Source organism: Drosophila erecta, unplaced genomic scaffold (assembly GCF_003286155.1).
Source record: "Drosophila erecta strain 14021-0224.00,06,07 unplaced genomic scaffold, DereRS2 tig00000000-arrow-pilon, whole genome shotgun sequence".
Classification (NCBI taxonomy): domain Eukaryota; kingdom Metazoa; phylum Arthropoda; class Insecta; order Diptera; family Drosophilidae; genus Drosophila; species Drosophila erecta.
The window spans coordinates 3,479,528-3,492,462 of record NW_020825194.1 but is presented as its reverse complement, the minus strand read 5'-3'; the positions used below and the strand labels follow the sequence as shown (position 1 = coordinate 3,492,462).

The 12,935-nt window shown below is 48.1% G+C and overlaps 1 protein-coding gene across 1 annotated transcript; it reads right to left on the bottom strand.

Annotated features, from left to right (window-relative positions):
* Positions 1-109: 109 nt before the first annotated feature.
* Positions 110-12,765, bottom strand: LOC6555100 (adenomatous polyposis coli protein). Its single transcript, XM_001981391.3, has 4 exons — positions 12,533-12,765; positions 4,897-8,826; positions 4,291-4,432; positions 110-4,230 (listed from the first exon to the last, which is right to left on the bottom strand). Exons 2-4 carry the CDS (start codon positions 8,760-8,762, stop codon positions 988-990), a joined length of 7,251 nt encoding a protein of 2,416 aa, XP_001981427.1. The 5' UTR covers positions 8,763-8,826; positions 12,533-12,765; the 3' UTR covers positions 110-987.
* Between the last annotated feature and the right edge of the window lie 170 nt (positions 12,766-12,935).

The window sequence follows — 12,935 nt, the reverse complement described above, 5'->3', positions numbered from 1 at the left end:
GCTTTAAGGTTTATTTACTACCACACCTTTTTATACCCCTTAAAAAAGTAAGTCTTGCCTTCAAAATATGTTTTATTTTGTTAAAAATAAGAATCGAGTAAATTTCACATTGGTTTTATTTTTTTGCTGACAAAAAGCATATTTCGATTTATTCATATTAAAAATGATTAATCGCATTGAATCGGTAAAAACTAAGTCGCAAATGATGAGCTTAATGCATAAGCTGTTTCCTAAAATGGTTACCCTTAAGTTGCTAAATTATAAAAAAGAATACTTAAAAAGCAGTGACTACAAAATGTGATTTTTCTTCTCTCTTCAGATATTTGGTGTTTGCATAAGGAAGCCAGGGGCATATTTTAAACTTAGAATATATTCTCAATACAGATGTGCAACTATACGATTGTAATTGATTTCTGTAGCTGCCCAATTGGCGGACCACTCTTCTAACTAAGTGTAAACGTTAAATCAGAACACATATTAGACTTGGTAAACCTTTCCTAATTAATGCGACAAATCGAATATATAGCATTTATATATATGCCAGTATACATTTTGTATATATTGGGGAGTTGTACACATGTTGAAAGGCCTGATCTAGTGTATATATATGCAATACATTTGGCTACACACGATCGGGAGCATAGGGCCTCCTTCTCTGACTGTGATTTGGATTAGTTGAAGTTACTAGGAGTTTGCGCTAACTCTATGCTAGACTGGTTGCTTACAAAGTTTTAGGGTCTACGTACATATATGTATAAAGTAAAAGGAGAGTAGAATATTGATTACATATTGCATATTGACTCCTATCCTAAAAACTCTTTGATTTTAACTCTGACTTTAGCTCTGCTTGTGGATGTGGACCTGTGCGTGTTCCGTTCCTAAAAAATGCTTGACAAATACAGTCCTGTTCCTCTTACAGTCTCCACTTCCGTTTCCGTTTTAACTTGGCTAATTTGTGATCGATGCTATCCTGACAAAAATAACCCTCTATTTCCGCGCGCCCACAACTGGCAGCTTGGACTTGACTCCTCCAGCGGTGCTGGGGGTATTGTCAAACGTAGAGCTGCGCAGGAGAGTCGGCTTCGTTCCATTTCCGTTGAGCATGTTGGAAGATTTGGTTTTCTGCGTCCTCAGGTTGGATGACGATTGCTTGGTTTTGGCCTCGTCCACTTTCTTCCAGATGTTGGCGATTCGGCTTTGGGCTTGGTTGATCTTGGCCGCAGCTGCTGCGGCTGCACTGTTTCCATTCAGGTTGGAATTGCTGCGGGATGGTGGAGTGGTGGACGACACCCGCGCGGAAACCACTCGCGAGGCAGCGGGGGATTTGCCTGCGGCTAATCGCAGACTGGTGTTTGCCCTTTGAGGCGTCATTCGGCGGGCCGGCGCCAAGGGAATCCTCTTGGGAGATCCAGCTTTGGATGGTGAGCCACCGCTGGCCGTGCCTTTCTTTGTGGGCAGCTTTGAGGCGCGGTGAGTGGGACTGGTTTGAGCCGGCTTTGTCTCCACCACGGGCACTTGAACATTAGAGTTCGTTGGCTCGTCCTTCACAAAGGTTCCCTGGCGTTCCAGGCGAGCGGGAGCGGGCTCTGGTGGCGGCGTCGGCTTCTTTTTGGCTGGTAGCCTAACTCCTGACCCACTAGCCACCAGGCTGCGTTTGGCAATTGTTGGAGACAGGGTTTTCTTCTTGGACGGGGCGGCATTGTTACTATTCCGTTGACTTTGCATGCTGTAGGGTGAAACGTAGGCTGGTTTCTTGCGACCTCGCACCAGTTTTACGGCCGTGGCGGGCTCCAAAGTTGTGGGTTTGACGACAGGTGACCTAAGTTCCGGAGGAGGAGGCAGCTGTGCCGGTTCCTGACCTTCGCACGACTCCGTCTCTGAGTTCTGATCGCACTCTGGGGATTCCCCTGCGTCTTCTGGAGGATCAGTATTCTCGCAAGTCTCCTGCCTCTGTCCAATGTTGATGTCCGTGATGAAAGTAAACTGTTGCATCATTGCTCGAATGGAGGAGAGCTCTTCGCTTGGGCAGTCATCGGGTTGGGGGTGTATCAAAGCCAGCGGACACTCAATCAGTTGGGTCTTGTACCGCTCGGCACTGCCCCTTCTCCTACCATTTGCGCGCGGTGAAGGCGTGGCCACAGGAACGGCAGTTTCCACAATTTCTATCTGCAGGGTTTCATTGGGCTCTGGTGCGTCCATCTCGCAGCTGGTGGCTATGGTGTAGGTCTTGTAGCGATCCTTCGTGAGACGTCGCTTGTCTTTCGGGGTGAGGGAACGACGATTGGGTGATGGCGTAGATCCGTGCTTGGGTGTGGACTCGGCCGAGCTGTAGTCATTCATTGTGGCATCCTCATCTTCGTCGAAGCAACTTTGGAGCACGGTCATGGTCTGATCCTCACAGGCAGCCGTCTCATAGTTGGACACTGAAATGGTGGTGGCCATGCTGCAGTCCTGCTCGCCATCGGCCACCTCCGACTGAATGCTGTCCACACTGATCATGGAGTCCAGCAGTTCATCCATCAGCGATGGGGGCTTGATGTTGTCCAGCAGGTTGCAGCTAGAGTTCACGCTCTCCGCACTGCCAGCCAAGTGTCCCAGGGCTCGTCTGGCTACCAAATTGGCTGGAAACATTTTCCGCGCAAACCTGGGGCTCTTGCTGGGCAGCGGCTGGCGCAGGGAACTCGGCTGTGAGTGATCCTGGTAGCAGCTGTTGAGCGATTCCATTCCCGACGGCGGACGAACGTTATCCAGATCCAAACTGTTCAAGCTAAAGGTCATTTCCGTGTTGTCATCGTCAGTGGCAGCGGGCTGGAGTAAATTTTCCGCCAGAGCTCGCGCTTCGAACGCAATCATTGTCGAGTTGGTCATAATGGAGGCACTCGTTCCATTAAATAATAGTCTTTGCGGTTCCAATCTGACGCCAGCATTCTGCACCTGACCACCCAATTGGAAGTTAAGACCTCCTGATGACCCTGAGTAGCTGTCAGCATGTCCATTAACCAGGGTATCTGTTTCACCTTCAAGCGACGCTGGTTGCTGTTCATTCGTGGGTGTAATCTCTATAAACTCATGCAGAGATCTCGCCTCTGTGGCGTCTTCATCCAAGCTTAAGGAGGCCAGAACCGGAGCCGTTTGACTTACGCTGGGAAAACTCACATCATTGGGACAGGTGCTCTCGTTCCAGGTGTTGTTACTACTGGGGTTCTTGTGGCTGTTGCTGCTGCTATGGTTGTGGCTGCTGCTGCGCAACTGCTCCGCAGAGGTAACAAACTCCATGGTCAGTCTCTCCACAGACTTCAGCATCAGGTCGGGATCCTTGTGCTTCTCGCTTGCACCCGATGTGCACGTTTCATTGGGAGCAGTATCCAACCTGACCATGGTCTCCATGATGAAGGACTGATTGGATTCATCGCTGGATCGATCTTCCGAGTCCAAGTCCTTAGACCCAGTAGCGGTCTCGAGACCGTTCTGACTCGCGTTCCCGCTCCCTTGATCTGGAACTGCTGGACTTCTTGCTGTGTCGGTGACGGTGGCGATGGCGTCGATAGGATTCGGGAGGATGGGGCTGCTCGGATGCGTGGACGACTGCTGGAGCGGTTTGCTGGTGGCGTGCGCTTTCTGCTCTACGTCTGGAGCTGCTGTGCTGAGGGCACTTGCTGATGTAGTAGCTGCCATTGGGTGACACGGTTCCAATGCAGCCGCAGACGTAGCCAGGACGTTTTTTGGCACGGCGTTAATCTTCTTCGATATGCCCGTATTGATGCATTCCTGCAGCAGCTTTTCGTCCTTGCGTTCTCGCTCCCGCTCCCTATGATGATGGTGATGATGATGATGACGCTGCCGCTTGACCTGTCCACTAGATGGCAGCTGCACCGGCAGCGAATCGAACTGCTTGAGATTGGGATTCGACTGGGCGGAAGAGGAACCCACTATAGGTTGCTCCTGCATTTGCTGGGCCCGGGCGCCGGGTTCCTTCGACTTGTACATGCCCTTGAGGATGCACAGCTCGAAGAGCGACTTGGACTGGTTGTCGTTAGAGTCGCTAGAGTCCACAGAACTGTACGACTCTTGTTGCTGGCTCTTGCGGACTGTCATCGTTGAATTTAGGGAGCTGGCCGAGGTGGCCGCATTGATGGCTATTGGCTGCGAGGAGCTCAGCGAGCTGGAGCGCTTGCCGTTCGAGCTGAAGCCAAGATTCGATTTCGGTCTATTGCAACCAGCGGCAATAGCCTAAACGGATAAAGAAATGGTTTAATATATGGTTAATTTAATGATTCATTTACCGCTCACCTGACTCAGTAAGTTGGTGTCATCCTCCGAGTCAATGGATAGAGAACTCAGCGAATCATCTTGCCAATGCGGGGGTCTTCGGATCTGCTCCTGTTTACCGGGCTTCGCCTTAATTCCAGGATGATTCTCATCCACATTGGATCTGTTGGGGAATAAATTGATTAAATATAGTTTTTAGTTAACTCAGATAAGCTCTTCTAACTTAAACCACCGATTGTTAGATCGGTTAGAGTGGCCGTGCCCACATTTGGAAACTGCATGCATAATCTCACTATTCTAGCTGTTGTAGTTTTGGAGATCGAGGCCTTCATACGGACAGACGGACGGACATGGCCAGTTTGACTCGACTATTGATCCTGATCAAGAATATATACACTTTATATGATCGGAAACGTTTCCTTTTGCCGGCTGCATACTTTTCAAGGAATCTAGTATACTCTTTTACTCTACGAGTAACGGGTATAACACAACATTATCGTGCAGAAATATCATAGTATCATAGTAATGATATGGATCATTTGATATTGATATCAATTTTAATATTAATTAAATGCTCATAAAGCAAAGCCTGCTTTACCATTTAGTTTAAATGGGATTAATACTCACGGTACAGTCTCCTTGAGTTGAACGGCTGGCCCAACCAGACTGGATCCCACGGTGAGATTGGATAAACCAGAGACCACCGAGAAGTTGCAGGGACTGTCCTCCACCAAAAACTTGTTAACTTCATCGGCGGAGGGCAGGTAGCCAGCCAATTGGTTTCCGCCACGTCGAAGCATAGCTATGGGATCTGGAGTGGGTTCAGCGAGTGGTTTCTTCATGCCATCGCGGATGCACTGCTGTAGCAGGTGACCAGCTGCTCCACCGCAGTCCGATGCGTTCGAAGATACATCGTCGGATAGCTGGTGTGCGTATATCTGTGCCTGACCAGTCGTGGCATCCTTGGGGTCGTTGGAGCTCATGGAGATGGCCGAAAGATTGGTGTTGCTTGCCACTTTGGAGAGCAATGCTGGAGTATCCTCGGTGCAGTAGCTACGAATGGTCTCCTCAGCCACGTCCACTTCCGAGTTCACAACTGTGGGTTTCACAGCCTCAGCTGGCTTCCGCTGCATACCCATGTTGATGCAGTTGGCCAAAAGGAGCTCATCTTCGTTGTCTTCCTCTGCCACACTGGCTGGGGCCTTTTCATCATCCACTATGCTCAGGTTGCTCAAACTGGTAGCCGTGGAGAACTGTGCCGGTGTATGCTCCACGTTGAAGCTGCTCAGGTCGTCCTCGAAAACGCTGCGAAGTGGTTGAAGGCTGGCCGGGATTACAACCGGTGGAGAATCCACATTCTGTCCCGAACCAGCGACACTATGTCGCCGTGGAGATTCAGGCATACTTTGTGTGGGAGAATCTGGGATCTCGGATGGTGATATTACCCCACTGGCCAGGCGACTGAAGTCACTCACCACCGAGCTCTTGTCGTCGCAGTTGGCCACATCAACATCTGCATCGTGGACTAAGGAATCCATGGAGCTGCGTCGCGAGAACATTAATGGGGTTTCCAATGCCGAGTTGGCCTGGGTGGGAGGTTTGGCCAGGACCTGCTCTGCTGGCTGGGATTCCTGTTCCTCCAGCTTCTCTATTTTAGGTTTGATATCCGCATCAGTTCCTACGGTTGCTTGGTTAGCCTTACCGGATTCATCCAAGCTGCTCAGGGAATCGTAGCGACTAAAGTAGCCAGGAGTTCCCTCCTCGCAGTAGTTGATGGGTTTCTCTGGAGTGTACGATCCAGAGCCACATTGGGATAGCTTGGGCAGCTTTTTGGGTGCTCCTTCCTTGGAAGCCACCTCGCGTGCCTCTGGCTTGACTTCCGCTTCTGCATCCGCTTTAGCAGTGACTCGTAAATCTGTGACGGAAGCCGCATTGGATATAACATAAGGGGTATCCTCCGTCTGGTAGCACTTTACACTGTCGTCTAGAATCAGCAGTATTTCCTGGCCTTCAGATTTCACGGGAACTGTTCCAGCAGGAGGAGTGACTGTACTCTTTTGTGCGCCTGCTGGACCTGATATGTCCAGGTCGGATTCAATTTGGTTCTCCGCATAGCGAAGGCTAAAGTCCGTGGGCTGATCCAGGTCCGTTTCCTGATATGTTGAGGTCTTGGTGGCATTTTCGCTGTACTTTACCGAGTAGTCAATGGGTTGTTCTTCGGTTGCCTCCGTGTCCTGCTCCATTTCCAGATCGAAGTCCGTGATCTTGGGCTTCACTTTTCGATGGGCATCTGAAGCAGAGGCGGAGCGAATTAGATGATCGTAAGCGCAATCGGATTTGGCCGAGTAAACCGAATCCCTGCTCTCGCTCTTCGTTAGCATTGCCGAACGGGTTAGGCGTGGCGCAGCAGGATGACGTCTGGATGAACTGGATGCTCGTTCCTTGGCCAATTTTCCGCCCGTGTCCAAGTTGTCGCACGTCTCGGCCGTGTGGCGCTCGCCCAGCTCCAGCTGCAGTGCCTTGGCTTTTCGTGCCTCCAAGGTGGGCAATGCTTTGAGGCCCATGGAACGGGCAATGGGATCCAGCTGGTGATGATTTTGGACAGCAGGTCGGAAGTTCAATAGGTTCTTCAAGGCCGACGAGCTGCCCTCTGAGATCATGGCGTGTTTGGAGTGGATCAACGACCGCAGCATGGGCACCGCTCCATTGTCCCACAGGAACTTCTGATCCTCGGCAGAGCGAGCTGACAGGTTCCATAGAGTTCCGCAGGAATTACTGACCACCGTGAGGCTTTCAGACTTCAGTTGCTGCAGCAGAATGGCCAGACAGTTGTGCTGGCGCAGGATCTGTCGATACGGTTCGCATACAGCAATGTGGCTGGACACGTTCCGCAGGATTCCTCCCGCATTCTCAATGATCTTGAGTGTTTTGCTGGGACCCTCGTAACTCAGCATTCCAACAAGGAATGCCAAGGCTCCATCCACGGCACAGAACTCGGCCTTGTTGGTGCTGCAGTGCGCCGAGAGATTCCACAGGGCCGAGAGTATGGCCTTCAGGGTGTTCTCACTCCTATTACGCATGGCCGCCAGGGCCAAGGCCGTCACCGTTCCAATCTCGTTTAGCACCGCCTTCATGTTGCTGTCCGCTCGCCAGGAGAGATTGCGCAGCACGCTGGCCGTCACCTGGAGCAGATCGTCCGGAGCAGAGTCTAATTGGGCCACCAGGGCCTCCATGAATTGCTTTTGTCCACACAGCAACGCCTTGTTGTTCTCATCCCCAAACGTCAGATTGGTCAGGGCCATCAAGGCGTATCTCCGCAGAGAGTTGCAGCACTGGTCCTCCGGCTTGGGTCCGTGAACGGCGTGATCCAAATGCACCAGGTTTGGGATCGCGTGCAACGCTCCCAGCTCGCACATGGCGTGGCGGTGCTCCTCGTCGAAGCTGACCTTCATCAGCGATGAGATGGCGGCCAGCGGATGGCGGTCTGAGTCATCGGCAATGGCCTCTCCGCCACTCTGGAGCAGCGTCTTCAGGAAGGAGCAGTAGTCGACAATCTGGTCAAGGAGTCGGAGAACCTTGGCTTCCCTCCTGCCAGCCTTCTCGTCCGGATGGCTGTGCACCACATTGTGCAGCGCCTGTCCAGCACACTTCCTCACCTCCTGGTCGTTGTCCGGTGCATGCATCATCTGCACCAGGAGCGGCATGCAACCAGAGCGTCTTAGAGTTGCACAACTTTGAGCATTTCCGGACAGTTCCAAGAACTTTTTCGCCATTTCGAGGGGATCATTTGAGCCCAACATGGAGAGCAATGAGTAAACACACTCCACCTTGGATCCCAATGTGGCTTCCACTGCCGAGGACGTGTACCGCTCATCGAAGCTGGTCGTCCAGGCAGCTCCTTTGGGCAGCCTTGGAGCAGGTGCAGGTGAATCTCCGTCCAGAAAGCGGGAGAGCGTGTAAGATGGTTCCTTGCTGCGGGACGGACGACCTGCGCTGGCTGGGGAGCCGCCTCCATTCCTCGGTGGCAGTTCATCCAGCTGCTGCTGCTGCGCCGACTGCCGCTCAAAGTTTCTGTCCAGGCTGCGATGTTCCCTCATCTCACGCAGCTCCTGGGCCAACATGTAGTCGGGCGGAATGGGGTTCTCGTCCAGAAAATGCTTGGCTGTCGGTTTTTTACCAACGGCTCCGGATCCCAGTCCTACTGCGCTCTGGGTGAAGTGCAGCGTGTTGTCGTCCTGGGTGAACTCCTTCTTCGTATAGCCACTTGCGGCCAGTTCGTAGTCGCTCACTTCGCCATCCCGCTCATACTTCTTGTCCATCTTCAGCTGCTCCCCAGAACTGGCCCCAAATTCTTCTTCATAGTCTGGCGGGGGGACTGCGTCGTAGTCGAGGAAGTGCGGCTTGCGCTCCGGCACCGAGTCCACATCCACATCCTCCAAACTGAGCCCGGCGATGCCCTCCTCCAGATCGGGCGTGAGCGTTGGCTCCAACATGGCCTGGCGGGGATCGGGGACAGGGGATTTGGGATCTCAGTGGTCCGAGTCAATGCTCCATGGCCTGCAAGGGAAGCAGATAGGAAAAACGCAGTGAGTGAAGGCACAATTGAGACTCTAGATTGCTATAAATTTAGTGCCGGACCAGGGCGTGGGCTAATTATAGACGCACCACCACTCTGCCCGCCAATCCCTGTATTAATCCGATGGGCAAAATTCAAACAGAGACGAGTCAGCTAGCTGTATGGATGCATATATCAGGTGTGGGCAGCGCTCAGAAATATAAAAGGTGATCAAGAGAAAAATATAGCAAATTATGTTAAAGGCATATATCGAAATATATATACATCTTATGATGTATTTAACATCGTTGCAACTTAAAGACCAACTTAATTACAGTTCAATTAACTGAAGCAAGCTAAAATAATAAGTTAGCCATGGGAAGCTAATGGCAGTCGTCAGTTTAGCGCCTACACTTAACTCATCATGAGCGTATGACTCGGTTTATGATCGATGGAAACTATGTATGTCAGCTTTATGATATGAAAATCCTGCAAAGATAAATGCTATCTTAAGCAGGTGAAGTCATTGTACAAAATTGAAAGGAATTCTTGTTGTACGACACCATGTAAAACATAAAAACGAAATAAATTACATACATCGAGCAATTGATCTTAATGGGAAACCAATTTAATCGCTGTTCACTTTTTAATTGGCAGACCCCTATCTATAGGGTTACTCGGTAGAATCGACTTTCTAAGCTGATGCATAGATGCTGTAGTCCCCCAAAAGAATTCGCCTATTGTGGCAGGTTCTGTGGATTGTCTGCTCTATCGCTCTGTAACTTAATCATCAGCCAACTTTCAGGTGGCGGCAGCCACAATAGCAAATGAGCAGCTAAGTCATTATCATGATTAGCTGGCGCTGCATCTTTTAGAAAGTTAGCGGCACACGGCGTCGTCTCTGCGGAATTTCCAGTGCATGAAGAAAGATACAGATGCGTTTTCAGCAGATATATTATATTGCCCCGGCTCTTGTTGTTGCTACACACACTCCATAAGCACAAGACATATTTCTCATTTGAGCTACCGTTGAATTATGTGCAAATGCAATTTGGTGCTGCACTTCTTTTTTTCAGTTGTTATTGTAGCGTAAAATTGAGCGTGGACGGACAGATGTGCATAAATATGTATGTACACAGAGAGAAATTAACGCAACTAACTACTAAGTTCTTTGAAACTTTATTCTAAAATCGTTCATTTCACTTTGCAGCAATGTTTTCTTCTTTGATTTACTGCATACCTTTAGACACTTTCAATCCTATATTCAGTCTACTAAGAATCTAAGTGGAGTATAACAAACGATTTGTGAATCTTGTATTTTCAAGCACTTCTTCACTGTGTACCCAATCCAATTCAAGATTTCAAGTGGATTGGGACTGGGATTGGGAATGACCCGGGTCGTGTACCAGTTCTCGCTCCGCACAAGTCAACTTGTTCAAGCTCCAATTGGCAAATTAATCAAATTTTAATTGCGACCAGCGTAAAGAGCGAAAACAGCCAGCGAACGAAAAGTGGTAACCGCAATTTGAGTGGCTGTGAAATGCAAATCGCTTGTGTAACAGCGGAAATGCATCCATCCAAGCCACTCGAATGGAATGCCGCACTGAACTGGACAACAGTGGCCATCGTTCATCATCGCCGATCGATTGTTTGCCCAGGCCTTAGCCCGTAATATATGTATAATATGTATATGTATACACGTATGTGGCCGGCCAGCACTATCAGTGCCTTGATAAGGCAGTTCGGTTCCACCGATTAACATTTAGCAAGAGTCACGATATCTGTGCTCTCGAGGGCAAGAATTCGAAAGACGAGCAGAGCAATTCGATGAATCAACGATCCGCGAATTAGACAAATGAGCCCCACACACAAGTATCTAGCTACGATGTATATAGATACTTTTAGTACCACAAAGAATGCGGGAATATGCGTCACTTGTCTAGCCAAGAGCTCTGTAGCCGGTCCCCCAGAGACGACTCCTCGTGTCATTAACCGGCCAGCGAATGGCACAAGGGAATCAGCCCTGGCACAATGGACACAATTCGACTCAAAACGTTTGGAGTCAACTGTATTTGGAAACTAAATTGATAGTTAGCGAAACCCGAAGCAATCCCACGCTTTGGTCATAATGCAAGTGCCATATTTTAGTGGATAGAAAGTGAATCAGACTGCTAACTTTTAGTCACCTAGTTTATGGCACTCACAGATAAAGGGATTTTAAACAACAAATGTGACTTATTGCTTGAATCATTTAAGTTCGTACTTAATAGGCATTTTTGCTCTTAATTAAACTGATAGGGTTCAACCAATAAAAAAAGGAATTTATTTGATAGATGTATATCCGAATATTTGCATAATTAAATCAATATGAGATTAAACAATTCCATTTTCGGTAATCTGCATATAAATGAAGCAGCTACATATTTACCATTGTGTGGATCAGATTTGGATTTTAAGAGATAGGCTTCATAACCTTATAGAGGTTGAGGTCTTAAAAGTGATTTCAAACCGACATGTGATTACCTTTTTTGGAAAGTGTAATTTGTTGTGATAAAATGCTTACTAGGTTGAAGTATTTAAAAGAGGGTAACATGTTTTTGGGCAGATTTTATATCATTAATGATTTGCAGGGTAGTTTTCGTCACACCCTCCCCTAAAAACTCGTAGAGAAGTACAATTAGGCCATGATAGAATTTGCAGGGAAGCGCAAAAATAAAATATTATTTATATTAATATAGTTAGCCATTTAGCTGATCACCGATTTTGCCACTTAATCTCGCGAACCCACCCACTGTGCGGATTTTTGGCTTGGCACACATTTTGCATACGAAATATTCGCGGCAGAATTATCAAAGAAAGAAGAATTGAAGACTTGCGGGGGAAGGAAAAGGGATGATGATGATGGAACCGAGAGCCATCAAACGCAGGGAAATTTACGCAAAAACATTAAATAATGAAACTACATACTAACTACATACATATATGTATGTATAAAAGTACTTGTGATTTCTGTGTGTGCATTATGAGCTGGTTTAATGGACGCCACTTTTGTTTTCCTGCTCGGTTGTTTTGTGTCTTTGCCGCCGCGAGATGATGATTATGTAAATTGTAGAAAAGTAAAAGGGAAACTAAATACGAGCGCATGCAGTGTGGAATTGTGTTTTCCTTTTCTCCAATGCTTGTGGGCATGTAAGACAATCGAGCGTGCCGATATTACTATTATTGTTTTCCTTAATGCGGTGATTAATTATGCTGAGGTGAAGTGGAATGGAAGTGCTCGAAAATAGTTATCAATTAGGCGTGCCACAATCACTTGCAGCTGTTGGAAACCGAAAAAGAAAACAACAGCGAAACACACTGCATTTTCCAACTGATAAAGGAGCACTCACACACACGCACTCACTCCCACACATGTACGCACTTTGCACACCTACACTAGGGCGCAGTCGCATTCTGATTGGGACCTTTATTGATTTTTCCTGTAAAAGGAATTGGCATGAGAACAGGAAACTATAAAAGAGTATCTCATGCTTTTCACCTCCTAGTGGAGCTAAGCGCATTTGTATTCGCCATCTATATAAGGTGCACATTTATTAGGTAAACATTCTGCGTTTTATTGTCAGGCCCAAAAAGAACAATTCCAATTGGAAGAGTCAGCGACTATACTCCCACACATACACGAACCCAGAGATTCTCCGATTGGCGTACCTTGACTAAACCACACAATTTCTCGGCAGCTTACTCGCCCACCAGATGACACATTTGCCGCTTTATCACTTGTTTGCCCACAGATATTGCCACTATTTGGCTTTTTGGTTCATTTCGCGACAAAACAAATACGAAACGCGCCCGAAATTCCGAGTCCGCTTATCAACAAAAATTGCGACCAACCGCGGCGAGTAGTGTGACTGCAATACCGAAAATTCGAAAAACCAACAAAAAATACCTACTAGGGATGGGAGAAGGTAGCGATATTTATGGCAGGGGTAATAAGTATCGATAATTTAGTATTTATATTGATAATAGTATAAGACAATAATACTCAAATTGCAACAGTATTAAAAAGGTTGGCAGCGCGATTGTTGCAAGTATTTAATAGTTGGCAACGCTA

Coding starts and splice junctions, on each gene's coding strand:
- LOC6555100 (XM_001981391.3), bottom strand. CDS start 8,762: ATGTTGGAGCCAACGCTCACGCCCGATCTGGAGGAGGGCATCGCCGGG. Junction 4,433..4,896: donor CAACTCAAGGAGACTGTACC/GTGAGTATTAAT, acceptor ATTCCCCAACAG/ATCCAATGTGGATGAGAATC. Junction 4,231..4,290: donor ACACCAACTTACTGAGTCAG/GTGAGCGGTAAA, acceptor TTATCCGTTTAG/GCTATTGCCGCTGGTTGCAA.